Genomic DNA, 20,219 nt, shown 5'->3' on the forward strand with positions numbered 1-20,219 from the left:
TACATTGTTGTTTTTTTTCTTTGAAACCAGATATTCACAGATATTACTCAAACTGCAGTTTTCCTGTTTTATGTCAGTCATGGGACCCACAAATATTTATTTAAATGTCAAAAGAAAAAAAATTCTTCTAATTTAAATGATTCCATACATTTCATTTCTGTATTTCATAGAATTACCTTTTAATATTTGAATTGGGTCAAATGCTTTTCTATAACAAGTGTCTCACAATAGCTTTGGGAATTTTGCCTGCAGAAGTAAGTAAAAAATGTTCTGTAGGATTGAGAACAGGGCTTTGTGATGGTAAATCCAAAACTAATTTGTTGGTGAGTTTATTGTCATTGTTCAACTGGAAGACTGATCTAGACCCAATCTTTAACTTCTCGTTTGATTTATTCAGACATTGTGCGTTTTGATTTTGCATGTAGCCATTTTTTTAAAACTCTGATATTCTTCCTATACAACCAGATTCAGGATGGAAGCCCAGTGAGTAAAGGTTGAACAGAAAACGGCAATAAGAACTGTTCAACATGAGAGAAGATCTGTCTTCCATTGTTCTGTTAGGAACTCTGCAAAAAACTGCAGTCTGATGGCAACTATGTAAATATGGAAAAAAAAAAAATTAAGATTATGTTAGTGCATAATTCTAACAGTCCAGCGTGGAAGGATCACATCCTTTCAACCTTTATTTTAGGTGAAAGACATTAGTGATGTTTTATATCTTTAATTTATGTTTCTTAACAAATTGATCTTACTTGACTTGGGAGGCTTCTTCAGTATCATAAGCAAATACTAAGCATGTATTCATTGGCAAATGGGATTTTGGAATCTTCCCAGTTCTATGCAAATGACGGGGAAAAAAGAACCTGAAAATGTATTTGAATTTCTCCACATGAACATAATCTGTTAGCATCAACACACTGTTTCTGTAGTTATGTGAACTAAAAACTGTTGAGTTAGATACATCCCAACACCACACCACGAAGGTACGATTCCCTGCTTTGCTCAGTGGTCGGGGCAAATATTAATTAAAGAGACAACAGAAAATGAGGTGTGTCTTTGTGCTGTCTTTAGAGCCATTCAGATTCTTTTTATAAGTGTGTGTTCCAATTATAAAATGACATCAAGTGTGTACAGATGTGCATGAAGCGAACAAAACCCTTGTTATATTGTATTCAGTGTTCTGCTTCTGTGTGTGAGAGAGAGATTAAAGGTAGTGAGTGATGGTAGTTTTAACAGTAGATGGTCTGTGCTTCTGTCTGTGGCTGCAGAACAAAAGCTTCCTTGTTGACCGTCGGTGTGGAGTGGCAGTGAAGCTGCTGCTGACATCACAGCACCATGGAGCTCTACTAATGTCGATTGTTTGCATTGCATTACATTTTTGTTCATCAAAAGGCTTACTGACATTAGTGAATGCTGTAGTTACTATGTGATAACCAAAGGATTAAGGGGGTAAAACACTACACTGTTGCATAATGTTCACATTTTTCCAGTCTGATTCCAGTTCAACCAGATGGTCAGTCAGCATACAGCTTAGCCAATTAACTCAGCCTAATAAACACACAAGTATTTCTAGGGATTTACTTTTTACAAATACACCAACCAAGAAATGCAAGTATATGAATTTGAAGAAACTTTTTTTTTTCACTGTTAAGTGTGAAATTCTAAAGCGTCCATTTTGTTCAACTCCTAACTTCATGCTTTTTACAACCTGCTTATGCTGCATGTCTCTTCCAACTTTGTAAAACTGGAATGGTATTCTTTACAGAATGTCTCAAGCTCAGTTGTACTGGATGAGAAACTTAGGCGAACATTCATTTTTCAGTCTTCTCACTGATCATCAGTTAAATTGCTGTCTGGACTTTGACTGGACCATTGTCGTGCGCTATAAGCTTTGACTGAAGCCCTTCTTTTGTAGTTCTGTCCATAAAGTAAATCCTGATCTTATTTAGCTTCATTCATAATCTTTAGCCAGCTTCCTTGAGCATGCTAAACAAAAACATCCCCACAGCATTATGCTTCCACCACCATGTTTCAGTGTAGGGATGTTTTGTGCTGTTTGCTTTTTGCCACACAATGTGTGTTAAACTGTAAATATCAGCAAACCTCAGTTCATAAACAGAACAACTGCATTTGGACTCTGATTGCTACTTGGATTATTTCGAAGCCAATTTGTTGTACTACGTTTTATTTAGGGATATTAAATAAAACCCATACAACTCAACAGCACTGTTCAACAGTTATGTTGTTCAGTGTTATTGTGAGTGTTATTGGGTAGATGTGGCTCGGACTGAAAAACGATATATAAATTCATCAATTGAAAAATTATGTCCTACTTTGTGTTGGTTTTTCACATAAAAGTCTGTCAAATGTGTTGGGACTTTTCTTGTTTTTTTTCCCCCAGTCAAGTGGATCCAATTTACCTCTCTGCATGCTCTTTGCGAAAATGAAGTTTCAAGTTTTTTTACTTCTGTAATTATTCTATTCCGGTGCATCTGCAGCATGGGATATTTGGCATGAAGACCACAGGTGCAGAGATGATTCTTTTATAAATGTATTTCTGTCTATAAGGCTATTGTTTCTATTTGCTCTTTGCAAAATAGCTCTTAAGATGTCATGCAAAGAATGAGGGAAACGGGAAACTTCTCTCTGCGTTGGTGACTGTGTCTCTTCCAGTCGCTGACCATAGCATTCTGCAGTATCACTTCTGCCTGTGGGAGAAGATGATATCATGACAGATCTCAGTTATGGTGTGACTCGTGAGGTTTTGATGAGTGTCTGTGGTCAGCCAGCTGCCACAGCCTCTTAGTGACTGGCTGTTATTGTGCTGAAAGCACAAAAGAACACTCCCAGGTGATGAGGTGACCTCTGACCTGCTTTCTCACTTACCAACACATGCAACAGTATTTAGTAACAATAGGAATATTAAGCATCTTGTGATATTTAGGCCTGAGGAGTTTTAGGCTCATAAAAACTTCTCCACTAGCATGAACAGCTGATGCATTTGTTCCTAACTGATGTTTCTACAGGTGACATTACATATAATAAGTAATCTGTTTGTGCTGTGAGATTCTGGGTTGTCAGAGTCGGTGGAAAACCTCCTTAGCACTGTGCAGCACAGCTAATGTTTAGAATAGTTTTATCAGGGCTTCGCTGCTGACACAGTCTGATAAGGTAAACACACCAGCAACCATATCTTCCTTTGCCATACAGGAGGGGACAGGATGGACTCAATAAATGAAAAATGCGACCCAGTAACTGGAAGACAAACCTCAGTTAGATGAATAAAGAATAAAATAAAACCTGAGAGTAGGAACATAAACATGGCAGCTGTAGGTTTACTGATGCATCTGATGTTTAATGCAGCTAAGACCAAATCTCAGAATCACATGGGTTAGTGCTACAATTGTGAGCAACAAAATGGATTTAACATGTTCCTCGTTGGGGTTAATATTATTTGTTTTATAAATAGCAGAATATTTTTTTCTTTAGTTTCAGAGGTAGACTAAAATCATAAAGCCTTTTCAGAAACTGGAAAAGCCCAGATGATGAAGTCATGTCTTTGTATATTTATATAAAGACATTTGATTTAAATGGAAATAAAGAGAACACTAGATGTATTTTAAAGCAACAACTTAAACACCAATGTTTTTTTTTGTTTGCTTGTTTTTTTAAGTGTCAACAGTTAATAGAAGACTACAGCTTACAGTGATGTGAGTGAAAAGAGGCGTTAGTTGTGAAACGTAGAGCAGAGTGGTGTATATAGCATCAAGTTGCAACCGTAAGGACAGGAATTTATCCAAAATGATATCGCTGTAGTCAAACATGGGCATGATTTTCATTTGGACAGGTGTTTTCCTGGCACAGGAAGTGAAAAATGAATGCATGCGATGGATCAGTCCAAGTTTGGACTCAATATTTGATTGTAGCTTATTGATGTGACAATGACAGACAACAGTCCAGTCAAATTCCCAGTAATTTATATTCAGAAATTGGCCCAATAATTGTACCATTTGAAGTGGTGATGTTTGAAAGTGACTGTAAAAATCTTAGAAAGAAGACTAAGATTGCAAAAATGATTAAAACGCTCAAAGTGTTTTTGGGGATGGGCCATAATGAGTGTCATCTGCATGGAAGTGAATGGATGAGCATAAAGCTACTGTAGATAGTTTTTATATTAACAGAAACTAGAATGGATCCCTGAGATCTCCATGGTGATGGGGAGGGTTTGTGAAATGACAAGTTTAGATATTGTCTTCTATCTGAAAGGTCACTTTAAACCATGCAAGTTAGTAAGTACTGTATTTATCCCTGTGTTCGCTCATTTGTTAAATAGCACTAGTACATCAAAATTATTCTATGGAGAAAGTCAAAAACAAAAGAACAGCAGGCTCTCACTCCTGCTGCTCATTTTGTTTTCTTGGGAATTAACATTAACTTTCCATTCATTATGCAACATAAATGAGTGTCCTTCTGTCCACAGACAACCAGGGGAAAAAAAACTATTTTTGGGTCTATGAGCTATCATAACCAACTTATTTTTTCCTGGAGTATTTATTTCCAGTAATAATCTTTAGTCAACAGGTATTTGTTAGAGCTAAAATAACTGCATATTTTCTTTGCAAATGATCTGCAGCAGGATGTTAACCCTGTTCTAAATTCAGAGACAATTTGAGTTTTCAGTGCCTATTTATCTTAAAATCCGTCATAGTAAACTGCTTTTCTTGTCTTTGCGTTGATCCTTCATCTTTAGATCCATCTGACATTAACAGGCTTTGTGCTACATGGAACATGTCCAGAACTCCCACTTCAGCCTGAACCTTTTTTTCTTGCACAGATGGCAGCAAACGCTGCAGCAGCTCCAGCGCATTGCTAGCAGCTGTGTAAGAGTGCAGCTAATTCACAGCACTCCTTACACATGACCACTGCTGACAGCCACACTGTCAGATGGGCTCACCAGTTTCTGGCTTGAACCACAAAGTTCATCTGAACTGGAACATTCAAAGTTATTCCACACCAGAAAAATTTAATCCCATTTAATCGTTAGTTTAATGTGATTCATATGGACACGATTAGAATAAAAAAAAGTGAGTCTGTCACAGTTCAGTAATGAATCACTGCAACAGAAGCATGGGGGTCATTTCCATTGGACACGAGACCAGCTGCTAAAAAAAGCAAAAACTGAATGACTGAAGTAGGTTTTTAGTTTTTGCAACAGGAAATGTATTAAGCTGGCTTTTGTCTGACAGCTGACGAAAATAATCGTACAGTAACAGTTGAGCACTCAGTCAGTTAAACAGAGCGTGATGTTCCCATGTCTGATCTTTACATACCTGCAGTTTCTTTATCCTCATAGACACATACAGTGCTGTGGGAAAAGTATTAAGAATATTTATCTGTACCAATATATGGTCACATATTTTGAACTAAATGTTCTAGTCTAACCCAGACTGGATTAGTGTTTGACCAGCATAATCAATAAATAACTTCCATAGGTGACCAGATAAAGTAGTCTGTAACGCTTTCAATCATGTCCTACACATCATGCCCTGATCTGAAGACATTAAACAGATGAGGAATGGTCACTGACATCAGATAAATCTGATTCTGAGGCTTTGGGACTCCAGTGAACCACAGTGCGAACTGTTATCCACATATGAAGAAAACATTTGAGAGTGTGAAAACCAAAACTACTCCAAGAGAATCCCGGCTCATCCAGGAGGTCACAGAAGAACCCCTAAACCAGGGGTGCCTCAGTCCAGTCCTCTGAAGCCAACTTTTAGATGCATCCTTTGATTCAGGTGTGTTGGAGCAGGGAAGCGTCTGAATGTTGCAGGATGGTAGCTCTGGAGGACTGGAGTTGAAAATCCATTATCTAAAGCTCTGCAGGCCTGGCTTAGTGTAATTAAGGTCTGAGTTCATGATTCAACAGTCAAACAGAGGCTGGACTAAAATGGACTTATTGACATCCGAAATCACTGCTGAGCCGGAAGAATTTAAAGCATCGTCTCATATTTGAGAAAAAAAACATCTTGATGATTGTACTATGGACTAAAGAGATAACACTGAATTCCTGTCAAAGTGTTGAAGCCTTTCAGAAAGAACATCATACATACAGTCAGACAAGGTGGTGGTAGTGTGATGCGATGGGGTTACTTTAGCTCTCTCAGAGCTAAAGTAAACTTGACGTCATAAAATCTTGATGGCAGTTTGTGTTTTGCCGTAGTTGCTATAACTTGTTAAAAAGTTTGACCATAAATGACCTTTTGAAATAGGGTTGGTCAGGAAAGCGTTTTGTGCTAATGAATGAAATTATCATTTGAAAAATGTTGTTTTTTAAATTGGTTTATCTTGGGGTCTTTTGTTTGTGATCAAAATAAAAGAAATGTGTAACGCAGAAATCTGAGGGAAACATTTCATTGTTGCACAACAACAAGCAATAGAAATAAAAAAACTAAACATCACTGTTTCATAGAACGACCTCTGGTCAAGAGGGAGGGAGACATACAGCAAATGTGCAGTTTCACGTACCTGCTGCTTGTTCAGGTGTGGTGAGCATTTTTCTCAACGTCATGCTTGGTTGTAACCCCTATCGAAAATTCTTTTTGCCCTCACAATGCTGGTGGTTACTGGCAGCACTGGTTTTACTGGACATTTACTTTCATCTTTCTGAAGACTTAGACTTAGACTTCCTTTATTGTCATTGTACAAAAAATACACAAGGTGAATCTTGACAACAAAATGTCGTTACTTGGCTACCAGTGTAGCAGAGCTAAAACCTTATACTACACAATAAATAAATAAATACAATACAAGTGCCATAGAATACACAGGTTCAGTGTTGTGAAAAAAACTAAAGTGCATGTATTGACCATGTCCATGGGGGGTGATTTGGTTTGTGAGTGTGTGGAGGGGTGTTATGTGGCGTTAAGCAGTCTGATGGCCCGGGGGAAGAAACTGTTCAGTAGTCTGGTTGTTCTTTATCCTCATAGATTCAAGAATATGCAGAAATTTGTCATATGCACATTTTAAAAAGGTTTATTACAAAAATGTAAGGGATCAAATTATTAGTTTGGTCAAATTTCTTTATCCAAATGATTGAATAACTAAATGACTAATTCTGAGCTCCACTGAAGCTGATTTTAGTTCACTGTGGCACCATTAAAGTGTCCTATAGTGAGTGATCTTCTGTTAAAGATTAATATTAGGCCAGCTTTAGCCTTTTATTGTTGAAGATAATGTTGGAAATGATTACGTCTTGTACCCAAGTTCTTGTTGCGCACGGCAAACTAAAATTTAAGTCTTTTTACTTTCATCTTCACTCTAAACCAGAAGTCTCCATTTTTAACCATGAAAAGTGAAAGTGTAAGTTGACTTGTGACTGGACAGGTTCAACGAGCTTTGAGACATTGTGCTGCTTCTGATTGTAGACCGTAGATTATTGTTCATGCAGGCGTAGGAGATGTTTTTCTTCAAATTTCATAAGAGAAGAATTTACCAACTAATGGTCCCTTTTCACTTGGCTTGTATGGCTTTAACATGCTCTCTGTAGGACATTTTCAATCAGTCTCTGGAAAGTGGAATGTGATGTAGGATACTGTGCAACAGTGCGTTCCCCCTTCGGAGACCTCTCCCTCCAACATATCTGCTGCTTGTTCAGGTATTAAATTCTTTTTGCCCTCACAATGCTGGTGGTTACTGGCAGCACTGGTTTTACTGGAAACTGTGATGATAAAGCTGTTGTCTCAGAAATGAAGATGGAGACAAAGGCATAGATCCCGTGACTTTGGGAACCTGACTGAGACTCTGACCTGTCCAGCATCAAGTCAGGCAGAGATGCGGCTGGACGAGCTCAACATATGAACTACTTGGAGCTTTCACCGAAGCAGTGTTGGAAAATAGTATCCATAATCAACAAATATATACAATATAAAACATGGTGGCTTAGTTGTTTGGGTTTTTTGCATGTCTAAAACATTTTATAATTTCATCACTGAAATTTGCCCCATGTGAAAAATCTGATTTCTTTTTTTTTTCTTTTTCTTGTGTGTGTGTTTTCACAGAAAACTACCATGTGGGCAGCTCTGACAGGAAGACCGAGTCTGTAGCGAACCTACAGCCACAGCCGTCCCTCAACTCCATTCAGTCGGGTTCTCCAAATGTTTCCAAACGTTCTGGAAACCAGAAGTGGAAGTGGCTGCCCAGTTCAGGACGCAGGATCAGCTCCAGCAAGAAACCACCCAGCACCAAGCAGAAGAAGCCAGGTGGGACTCGGCTCCTTCTGATATCTATATTCATTCACCCCATCTCTACACAAGGAGATGGGGTGAAGCTGAAAAGTTTCTGTTCTGATGTTTCCAGACAAACATTAACCTGTTAGCCTATTAGCTGCTTTTATCAAATTAGAAAAATGTGCCGTTCTGTTTTTCCAGAACTCAGTTCTGGAAGAGATGGTGGTGGAAAGGCTAATGAGCGCAGTCAACCAGGAAAGGAGGACAATGAAGAGGTAAGCGGCGAGACCCAAAGCTTGAACCTGCTGTTAAAAAAATATTAGATTTACTGTAAGCATTTTAAATTTATGGGGAAACGAAGGTTAAAAACTCATATAAAAAAAAACTATCCAAATGAAATAATAATCCCTGTTATCCTGCTTTTGTTCTTCAAAAGTTGTTTTTGTTTTAACTGTTGACTCCAGAGTTTAAAGATAAACATGTGTTCCTGTTGTAAATCTATGTAACTCAGTTTACATTTACATCATGGAAAGCAAACAAAGAAAGTTCCTCTTTTTGTGAGGGTGAGATTATATTTGCTTGACACACGCACACACACCCACTTGCACACAGAGTTACAGGCATTTAGTATGTTTCCATGATACGGATATATGGAAAAAATTTAGTTCAGCATCTGTAGAGTCACATTTCGCCTAATTGCTGCTCATCAGCCTCTTTGTAGGTCAGCCCCAGAAAAGCTTGAAATAATCAAAGTCTGCGTTAAAACCGGAACACTGAGGGAGGAAAAAAGAAATAGTCCTGGACAAACTTTAAATAATTTCTGTCAGCTGTTCAGCACCAGCTCCTCAAGTCACACAAAAGATGACTTAGCATCTATTCCATCTTTATCTGTTCCAGACCCAGTTATAGGGTCGGTTCTTGATGGTTCAGATTAAAGCTGACATCAGTAAACACAACCACTCCCCCCTGTCTTTAAACTCTGACCTGGGTCATCAGATCTCAACTTCCTAGTTCACATCAAACTAAGATGTGGATACATCAGATTTCCCTGTAAACTGACTGACAAACGGGACATCAACAAATCTGTTCCTGCAGCACAGATCCATTCACTTAATGGAACTACTGCATGCTGATGAAGTTCATTTATTAAAGCATTAGGGCAACAATACTTGAGTTCAATAATTCATACAGCTTTACTTTTCTGGTGTGTATTAAAGAATATGTAAAAGTTAACATGCCAGACTCTACTGTCCAGATATCATACATCTGCAGAGCTTTGGTAAGGTTAATGAACACAAGCTGGAAAAATGTTGTTTCTTCATTGCATTGTGATATTAGATTTTTTTTTAATGAATTTATATATTAAAGGGATAGAGCATAAAGTGTTGACAGCTCTTATTACTAATAATCCATTTCATTAAGTGTATTTTAAATGTGTTATATTTGTTAAAATTTCTGATGAGAGTGAGATTCCATTGAGTAGCAACTTGCTTTACCAAAAGCAATTTTCCTAAAACGAATAATAATGCTCTTGTCAAACATCTTTCATGTAAACTCCACTGGAGCCATCAAAAACTTAAACGGGTCAAATTGTTTTAAGATGCTTTCATGAGCAGCTGCTGCTGTTCTCTTGGTTTATAAGACCTACATAAATGACAAATATCATGTAAAATCAACTTTGTTGAGCTTTACATTGTGTTATAATCATCAAAACATACCTGGAGTGATGCCTTGGTTCTTTCATGCATTTTTGAGAAATCCTTTAATCATAGAGCTGTGCCAAACACCTGGGTGGACCTAGCCCCGCCTCCAAGTTTCCAAGTTTCCATCTAACAGTGCAGCTAGCCCCCACCCCACAAGTTTTTCAGACTAACCAGAAGTAATTATGTGAACTCCTAGTGCAACTGTGCATCTGCTGACACTGATAGAAACATTGTTAAAGGGTTAATAGATTGTGTGATGACTTCCTGAAGGCAGAGCTTCAGAAAGAGGAGTTTATAAAGTGACAGAGGACCAATTTCAAGGCATTAAATTATAAAATCATTTTTCTTTTTAGTTCTATTTGATATATACATTTTTATAACAAATGAAGTTAACATAGTTATTGATTGTGCTATAAAATTGTACTATGCAGCTGAACAATATATAATACTGCTCCTGTGCTTCTGTGATTTATTTGATCTATTTTCTGTTAGATTTCCAGTGAGAGCAATTTTCTCACATGGTTTAGCCACATGAGCTTCCACCCCTGAGCCATCTACTGCTCTTCACTAATCAATAAAATGAAGCTCCTTCATGAGCTGTTCCATGTCTCTTGTACAGAGAGTAAGCATCAAGGATGGGAACCCTCCATCGAAGCAGTCTCCTGGAATACAGAGTGGTGGAGAGGAGGAGCCAGAGCCAGATGATGAGCCCCACCTTCCTCTTCCTCCACCCATGGAGATCATGAAGGACCCCTCAGCTTCAGAAGAAAAGGTACCAGAGGAGGTTTTGGTTTCTCTGAGAGTTTATTCACCTCAGCTTTGAATTCACACTGACCTTTTGTCCAGTAAAATCTTAAATCTCAATTTATTTTTCACAGATTTTACATTATTTTATTTGGAATAAAATATTTCTTCATCTTCATTTACACTCTAATTCTTACATTTCATTATTGACTTAACAAGTGATCACATCTTGTGACGCATCTAAAAAAATCCACATCTGAAGATTTTAAATGAGTGTGTACATAGATTTTCTTTTCAGCTTTGTTTTTCTTCTTTCTTGTTTTCAGTATTGTTGTGATGATTATAACTCTAACTGGGTTCTTATGGTTTTCCTCCTTTCCTTCCAATCTAACCTGCTGCTCCTTCTGTCTTCCTCGCAAAGTCTTCATCCTTGCTAACATCTCTGCAGTCGTCCTCTGACGTCCCCAGCGCTGCAGAGCTGGTTAGCGCCATAGAGAAGTTGGTTAAAACCAAGATGGTGAGTCACCAGCTAGAGAACAAAATGATCCTCAATCAGAAGCAGAAGAACAAATGCCCACAAAATATCTTGCCATATTTAGTTTCAGACCCATAAAGTCAGATAGAATCTGTCGTCAAGCTCACCTCTGGGAGTTGAGGACCTTAAATATTGATTGTTTTTATGAAAATGTTTTACAGCTATTTAATTGAAGTTGCTGGTTTGGCTTGTTAAATTTAAAAATGTATGATCGCTTACAGGGTGTTATCAAAGAATACAGAACAATCATTAAAACTCAACTGAAGAACATTATGGACTCATTTAAGTCCAGATTAGTGTCCAAAGCCCCAAAAAATTCTTGGTAGATTTCACTCATCCTCTACACTCACTTCATTCTTCTCCCTTCAGGAAGAAGATCTGCTTTGCTGAACACAGTTTGTTTTTTTGTTGTTGTTTTCAACAACAACAGTTTTGTATTACTGCAGTTCAAGTCATTTTTAGCCCACACTTTTATTTACTAATTTTATTTTGTAATATTTATCTTAGATCAATCTTCTTGTCATGTAAAATGTTGTGTGAATGTGTTGGCCGTCGCCACTGTTTGTTGTAAATGAATTGCCCTTTGGAGTCCAAAAAGCCAACAGCTTTTCTTTACATAGCTTCTCTGTAGACATGAGATGGTGAAAATAAATTTTAGTCATAAATTCGATAATCACCTTAGTTACTTAACTTACATATAATTTAATTCTCTTGTATATTACGAAAACGTTGCACAACTCTTAAAAAAATCTAAATACCAAAAGGTAAAGGAGCAAACTCATCATAGTATGTGAGAACATACAGGCGTCCTGCTGTCCGACACACAGCAACACTGTGTCTGTTGGCTGGGTTGGAATCAGCCACCGAGTCCTCTCACTTTGTTTATATCAGCTTCCACTTTGATTCTGCTGGTCAGTGTAGCTTCGTTTCAGTCTTATGGCAGGCTGAAGTTCTTCATTGGTCTGGGAGCTGAAAACAACCATAACCCCTCTGTGAACTGCTAGACAGTAGCATGAGCTCTGTCCAAACTCCAGTTTGCAACTGGTTTTCTACCAAAATAACTATGATTGTTGCTGTGATTTTATTTGCTGTCTGTAGTTTGTCGCTAGCAAAGTTTGCACATTTTAAATGCAATGTAATTCTGTGTTTCATAAGTAAAACATGGCTGCAGTAGCTGCTGTGGGATGTTATGTTTAATCAAGACACAGTGGGTTCTTTTTCTGGAGGACATTTGTTTAAAGTTAGCTGCAAGACTGCTCTCTGTTCAACAGTCAGCTGATAGGTCAACACTATCAGCTGATTGCTGAAGAAATCCCTTTACCACTACTGCCCTCTACAGCTCGGAAATGTCAGCAATGCTGCTGCCTGGATGCAGCAGCATTCTGAACCAGCTGCAGAAATGATTACCTGTGTAGACACTGTTGCTGCAATTAGTGCGACAAAATATAAACATCTGGACAAGTTTCATCTTGATCCCTTAAAGCTAGAAATATTCTTCAGGTTACAGAAGACTGACTTTGTAGCCATGTGCATGAATAACTTGTTTTTTTTCCTGTTCAGACGGTGGAACCATACCCAGGCTTCACCCCTCCATCTCCACCGGAACAACACACACCGGTTCAGGCACGGAACTCCGAGCAGGACCAGAAAGCCAAAGCCATGAGACACCGGACGTGAGTACTTAGACTAACTTTCTTCTACACTGCTGTGATCTGTAGCATCACTGTACATGACAATGATGTGACTGATGTGTCCACACTGTTGTCTGTGTGTTCAGGTTTGTCCTGAACGAGCTCATTCAAACAGAAAAGGACTACGTCAAAGACCTGGGAATCGTGGTGGAGGTAAGGATTCCATTCCAGGCTTCGGTGAGGCGAAGCAGAACACAGCAGCTTCACCGTCATGTTCTGTCTCTCTGCAGGGATTCATGAAGCGGATAGAAGAGAAGGGCGTTCCAGAGGACATGAAGGGAAAAGAGAAAATAGTATTTGGGAACATTCACCGCATCTATGACTGGCACAGAGAGTAAGTCTCCCAGATGGGGCTGGAAGCATTGATGGGCTGACTGTATCTGCTGCTGACGTTCCTCTGGTGGGCCTCAGGTTCTTCGTAGGAGAGCTTGAGAAGTGTGTTGACGACAACGGGCTCCTCCCAGAACTTTTCATCAAGCATGTGAGTAAAAACAGAAAAGAAGGATGTCTAACATTGCTGCGTTGAACTGTGTGAAGACCTCAATGTTTGTGTTGCAGGAGAGAAGACTGCACATGTATGTGGTTTACTGTCAGAATAAACCCAAATCTGAGTACATCGTTGCAGAATATGACAAATTTTTTGACGTACGTAGTCTTTTTTTTTATTATCATTATGTCTTAACATACATGATTCCCTCATGATTTTCAGATTTTTATTAGTGAGTCACATCTGTCCTTGATAACATTTTAAGTTTTGAACTTGTTCTTGTCTCAGGATCATTTCTGTGTCTGATATATTGTCAGAAGCATTTGACTAAATACCAGATCTCTGTGTTATTAATGTTCTGCTTTTCAGGGGATCCAGCAGGACATTCAGTCTAAACTGACCATCAGTGATTTTCTCATTAAACCCATCCAGAGAATTACCAAATACCAGCTGCTGCTAAAGGTACCAAACACTAAAACAACACACTACATTTATTTTACACTGTGACCTGGCAAATGTAGCTTTTTCTATTTAATGTCCCAGAGCCTGGAGACACAATGTAAAGAGTATGTAAATGTATTCATACCCTTTACAAACACAAAACGTGTGTTTGTAACACACACGTTACAAAGACAAACTATCTGTTCTCTCTACTTGCAACACACTCTGCGGTCATGCTACAGTTCTAAAATAAAACCCATTTTCTTCCTCTTCATTATCTGTATTCTTTGTGTTTTTCTAATACCTAAAATACATTGAACTTGGTGGTTTTTCCAGGACTATCAACACTTTTCTAAGCACTTTAGCTTGATAAGCGACCTGTTTGAGTCACTGTTAACTGGGTGCTAATGTCTCTTCTTAGGACTACCTGAAGTACAGCTCTAAGGCTGGCATGGACTGCAAGCAAATTGAGGTAAAGCAAATCTATCATGTAGAGAGAGAATACTTTGTGTGTAGAGTCCGGCCTGCATCTATAATGTTGGGTATTTTTCCTGAGATCCCAGGACTGTTTTCTGTCTCTCATGACAGAAAGCTGTGGAATTGATGTCTGAGGTTCCTAAGCTCTGCAACGACATGATGAATCTGGGCCGGCTTCAGGGATACGAGGTGTGTTATCATGCCAACATGTCACTGACTGGAGTCCTTCTGAAACTTCAGCTTTTAAAGCCACTCTGGTTGTCCCTGCAGGGAAATCTGGCCAATCAGGGAAAACTGCTGCAGCAGGAAACCTTCTTTGTTACGGAACAAGATGCTGGAGTCTTGTCGCGATCCAAAGAACGCAGAGTCTTCCTCTTTGAGCAAATCGTCATCTTCAGTGAACTGCTTAGGAAAGGCTCATCCACACCTGGCTACCAATTCAAAAAGTGCATTAAGGTGGGTAGAAGATCCTGTCAGATATTCCACTGGCTGATGCCAGAGACGCTCATATCACTTTATTTAAAGATGACTGAACAGCTGTGATAGATAGATTGATAAATGGACAGATATTCATTCTTTAATTCATTCATTCAAATACAAAATGGCTGCTGAATGAGTGGCATAACTATCGTTACTGGATCCCCCTACAGGTGACCAACCTGGGACTGGAGGAATCTGTCGACAATGACGCCTGCAAATTCGTCATGTTCTGTCGTGGCTCATCGGAGCGTTTCACTCTGCAGGCAGCCAACGTCGACACCAAGCAGGTCTGGGTCCAACACATCCAGAACATCCTGGATGCTCAGAATGACTTTCTGTCAGGTGCGGACACACACACCAACACACACGTACCAACACACACGTACCCCTACATGCAAAATATTACTCCTTCAACTATTCCGTCGCAGAAATGCTATTGGTTCCCAGTTGTGTCACATGGATTATCAAGGCATATGACTCAATGTTGACATCTGTATTCATCACATCTGGTTTCAGTTAATGTTATCCTTTTATATTAGCTGCTACGCTAACAGAAACAGACATGTGGTAGCAGGTTGGGTGGTCCACTGATGTTCAATATAAATGTGGCATACGAAATGAAACTTGAGTCCATCTGACACACTATCCAGAGCGCCGAATCCTCACACCCCAGAAAGTCTGGCTGAAACGGAACCTACAACGTCGACAACGTGCTTAAAGAGCTAGTTGTCTTCATAAAGGGGATGGCCAAACAAAGACACAACTTGAGCCTGCTTTGTCTCCATTTGTCCCTACAGAGATGAATTCATTGTGGAAAATGGCATCATAATGAAAGACCAGAAAACTATTTTCCAACTCTCTGCACATAGGCTATATCAATATTGTTTGCAAATGGCACCAAGGTGTTGAAGCAGCTTAACACTGAGGAAGAGACATGTTCTACTGCCCCATGTAATCCAGTGGCAGCTCAACAGAAACCATCAACTCTAACCTTTTGTGTGTGTTTGCAGCTCTGCAGTCTCCCATTGTGTACCAGCAGTGTCAAAGCAAAGACAGCGGCTCCTCTCTGATCAGACGGTCCTCATCGTCAGGAAACCGGCCATCTTCATCCTCCCATAGCCGGCCGTCCTCAGCTCTGGGCTTCAGTGAGAAGAGCCCTTTAAAAGTCTCTACCTCCAATGGCAGCTCATCTTGCTTTGAATCCACTGTAAGTTCCTGCATTCTCGCATGTTCTTTTATCCAGGTATTTTTGGTCCGCCTTTCATTCTGAAATTTTGAGTAAACACAACACACACTCTGTAAGTCAGCTGACCTAAAAGCAAAGGTTAAAATCTAGGCTGTAGTCCCCAGTTGATATTGGGCTTGTTTATGTAGGTAGATGCACATTTCAGTTCAGCTTGAATGTGAGAAAACATGTTGACTCTGCTGCGATCCCTAACCTCTCCTCCCCCACCACCCTCAGCACGATGACTGTAACGGCCTCTTCTCCACCATGCGGGTCACTCAGGACTACTCTGCACTCAAAGAGAACGAGATATGTGTCAGCAGAGGAGACGTGGTCCAAGTCCTGACCATCAATCAGCAGAACATGTACCTCGTTTTTCGGCCAGCCAACAGCCAGTCACCCGAGGCCGAGGGCTGGTTGCCGGGACACGTCCTGGGCCCGCCCACAAAGTCCATAAAAGACTCTTTCTCTACTTCCTCCTTCCCATCTGCTGTGGCAGATGCCAACAACATCAAGTAAGTCCTCCCCCTTTCCCCCCAACCCCCAAACCTCCCGCTTCCCTGAACCCTCCAGCAGCACATGTTTGGCAGACAGATGGCTGGACTGGATGAGCGGTGTGGAAGCTCCATCTGCCTGCTTGTGTTTGTGTTTTCCTGAATGGGCTCCTAACTCCTCACTGCCTGTGCCCTCATCTCCTAATCCCTCACCCCTCCTGCTGCTTCCTGTTCTGACAGGACACAGAAGGATTCCCACTGAGTCACTGCTCTACAGAGCACTGAGGTACCCCCACCACCCTCCTTCCACTCTGCCCAACTCACCTCCAATCTAACTGACTGCCAGTCTGCTGAAGGGAAATCCACTAGCTGTGGCCTGAAAGCGAGCTAAAACACACACTGATCCCACAGGAGTAGACTGAGTAGAACATGTAGCTGACTCTGACCCGGGGGTCCATGTGGAGCTAAAACCGGACCTTTTTTCTTTCTTTTTTTTCATTTCTAACAACCTGCTTCTGTTTTTCTGTTGTACTTCTGGTGTTTACTGTTTCTTTGACAGAATAAAACTCACCTGGTCGTCTTCAGGTGGATTCTGTTGTCCGTAGAGGAGAATATTTATTTTGTTGTCTGTGGCAATCTGTATACATTTTGTGTTGATTCTTGTTTTTTTCTTTCTTGTTAATTATTATTTTATTTCTTAGACAAAGTTGGATTTGTTTCCTGCTTTGTGTTGATTTTGTTCAGTGTACAAAGTTCATACTGTTATATCTAGAACATTCCTGTTTAAGAAAAAATGCCATTTGCACTATTTATGAAGAAAAAAAATATGAATGAAGTCAGGCTGTGCAATATGTTTGACTTAACGGCAGCGCTCAGCTTTGTTCTGTCCGTAGTCCGATGAGGATTTTAGATGTTTTTTAAATATGTAAAATAAACCTTTTGGATAAAAGCATGAGTTAGAGCAGAAGCGTGAAAGTGGACATGTTTTGTTCTGCTTTAGAATGAAGATGGTATGTAGTTTTTAATATTTGTAAATAAATTACAAGAGAAAACTGAATATCTGCCTGCATTTCTCCACACACTTAAGTACACCATTTGTTAATATGAGAGATAATTTTTCATTTTTGAGCAAAGCACCTACAGTTCAGTAGACATTATGTAGGTAAAGCATGGTTTTACTGCTTCTAGCATTCCTGTGTACGAAAACCATCGATCCTGGTGGCTGCTGGTCATTTCATCTCTATGTCCTTTCCATCCTTTCTTACCTCTCTAGCTCTAGGTAATTCTGCACCTGACTTTCTCAAATACTAAATGAAGCTGCCTGCTTTGGGATGTTTCAGGAATCAGTTGCCAGGAAAATATTTGGTATAAACCAAGCCAAACATTTTCAGTCATTTTCAATATTCTACCACTTCAGTAGTTTACTGCAGGGAAATATGGTTTTATAAATCAATATTATCCACCTAGTTTGGTTAGATCAGAGGTTATAATATTTAATGTGCACTAAAAGTAATCTGGGATAAATGAGGGCAAGAATCAGAGTTGAACAATAAGGGTTTGAGTCAAAGTTTTCAGAATTAATTGTTTCCATAATTTTCTAAAATACTTTAGCTAGACTGAACAATAAACTACGATAAAGTGCATATTTGCAAAATTGTTTCACAGGTATGAAATGTGTGGGGATGAACTGAGCCGCAGCCATCTTGGCTTTATTTCCAGATATAAGTGTGAAGTGTGGTCATCTGCACCGTTTACTTCTTTTTGTTGTAGTGTTCTTTTTGATTCAGTTTGTTTTTGAGTTGTTACTAACCTTCACGGTTTGACACTCCACATAAGAAACAACCCTCAGACTGAAGCATGAAAAAGTCAGACTGAACCATGGATTGTATTTATTTCACCAAAAAGATTTGAATTCTTTAAGACCAAAAGAAATTGCAGTGCATCTCTTTAAAAAAAAAAAAACACAACTGTTTTTTCTGCTGTCTGTGCTACGTTTCACATTTTAAAATCTTGAGATTTAGATTGATACAGTTTAGCCACATTACAAATGGATCCAATTTATGCCCAGCTGTAAGGAATCCAGTTCAGTTCAAATTTGATTAGTTGGGTTTCGATCGAATTACAGATTGTCCTGATCACATTGAGTCAATGACTTTTAAACTTCATCTTTCCTTCTGAGCAAACTTGTGATGACAATGGAGAGGGCCTCTTGAACAACAGTATCTCTGTTTTTCTCAGTGGCATCATGTGATGCCACTGAGAAGTCAAACAGAGCTACGTCTCCCCAGATCACTCAACATCTCCATCAGGTGTTTTTGATTGATAGGTAACAAAGATGGCAGATTTCTAAACAGATGCAGCATTCTGGAAGCGTTTTGTGTATTCTGTCCAAGTTTCTGATGGGACAAAACGAAGAGCTTGTTAAACATTCGCTTGGGAAGGTAGTTTTTGCAGACTTCTGCCCAGGTCCCTCTTGAAAATGAGATTCAGATCTCAACGGTGTTCACCTGTTTAAATAAAGGAAATAAAAAAAATTTACAAATCCATGATACAAATTTAAAGCATCCACATCAAGACATATGAAGATTAAATTCTTGTCAAACCTTAGAAATTCTGTTTGTTAAACTATTGACTGTTGACACCTGACTGACTTTGTATTCCAGCTATTTCCAGATTAGCTTTTGCATCTATTTGGAAAATTAACACCACATCCCTAATTTTTTTATTCACTTGATGTACAAGTGAATTAAATGTTTTTCATTAAATTGTCAGTTATAATTTTAAATCAGTTTTTCCAATCAGAAATCAAATTGTATATTGACTTTCAGTGTACATCTGAAATATAATGCATGTCTTAATCCCCAGACTCCACTGCCATTTAATGATAAACCTACAGAGATGTTCACCAATCTGATTGAACTTGGACCAGTTTGCAGAAAGTGTGATCAGAAAACACTCTTGATGTGCAAGTCCACATATAACAGCCCTCTATTATATTGGAGGGCTTTATATATATATATATATAATTTTTATTTTATTTTTTTTCTTTATAAAGTAGATAAAAGTAGCCAATGCAGTAACGTCTGAAAAAGCAAGAGTTTTTGTCTGGAGCATGGAGGTAGGTTTAAGAAATTCATTGCTCCTTTACAGATTTCTTTGTTTTTTTCTCTTTAGTCATACATTTTAACATCACAGATAATTTGAGTAAATCGAAAAGGACATTTCGAATTTATCCTTTGAGGAACTGTTTGTGTTTAGGAACATGGATATCCTGAATACCAGGGCTCCTCAAATTCAGGCCACGAGTCCCAGTGTCCTACACCCTTTAGGTGCATCTCTAGTCCAACATACTTGAGACAAATGGCTGAATGACCTGCCATGACCTGCTCACTATGCACCCATGATCTCCAGAGTCCTGCTGATTGTTGACTGACTGGATTTGAGGATCCTGCTGCATAAGGTCATGCCACATTTCCTTTCTGTCTAACATTAAATCAGACTGAACTTTCGCTGTTTTAGCTCAGTCAGGATTACCAATTTTTGCTTGATGTAAGAATATTTTTACCCAAATTCAGAACTTTTATTTATGTGGGAGAGTCCAGATGATGACAGTCTGAAAGACATTTTCAACATAGATGTTAGATTTTAGCTAATCTGTGGTTCATTTTTATTCAGAGCTTCAGATGTACATCTTGTTACTGACATGGACTGAAA

General features: G+C 39.1%; 1 protein-coding gene across 1 annotated transcript in view; it reads left to right on the forward strand.

Annotated features, from left to right (window-relative positions):
• Positions 1-20,219, forward strand: part of kalrna (kalirin RhoGEF kinase a) — a 142,626-nt gene that overhangs the window by 110,344 nt on the left and 12,063 nt on the right. Inside the window, exons 41-56 of the mRNA XM_055022402.1 lie at positions 8,061-8,261; positions 8,430-8,503; positions 10,551-10,703; positions 11,097-11,192; positions 12,771-12,883; positions 12,988-13,054; positions 13,132-13,235; positions 13,313-13,382; positions 13,460-13,546; positions 13,758-13,850; positions 14,251-14,301; positions 14,418-14,495; positions 14,577-14,762; positions 14,957-15,128; positions 15,797-15,993; positions 16,249-16,526. Of these exons, the coding sequence (XP_054878377.1) occupies positions 8,061-8,261; positions 8,430-8,503; positions 10,551-10,703; positions 11,097-11,192; positions 12,771-12,883; positions 12,988-13,054; positions 13,132-13,235; positions 13,313-13,382; positions 13,460-13,546; positions 13,758-13,850; positions 14,251-14,301; positions 14,418-14,495; positions 14,577-14,762; positions 14,957-15,128; positions 15,797-15,993; positions 16,249-16,526 (2,020 nt within the window). The remainder of the gene's footprint in view (positions 1-8,060; positions 8,262-8,429; positions 8,504-10,550; positions 10,704-11,096; positions 11,193-12,770; positions 12,884-12,987; positions 13,055-13,131; positions 13,236-13,312; positions 13,383-13,459; positions 13,547-13,757; positions 13,851-14,250; positions 14,302-14,417; positions 14,496-14,576; positions 14,763-14,956; positions 15,129-15,796; positions 15,994-16,248; positions 16,527-20,219) is intronic.

This window comes from Poeciliopsis prolifica, unplaced genomic scaffold (assembly GCF_027474105.1).
Source record: "Poeciliopsis prolifica strain line A6 unplaced genomic scaffold, Auburn_PproV2 SCAFFOLD085, whole genome shotgun sequence".
NCBI classification, from domain to species: Eukaryota; Metazoa; Chordata; class Actinopteri; order Cyprinodontiformes; family Poeciliidae; genus Poeciliopsis; species Poeciliopsis prolifica.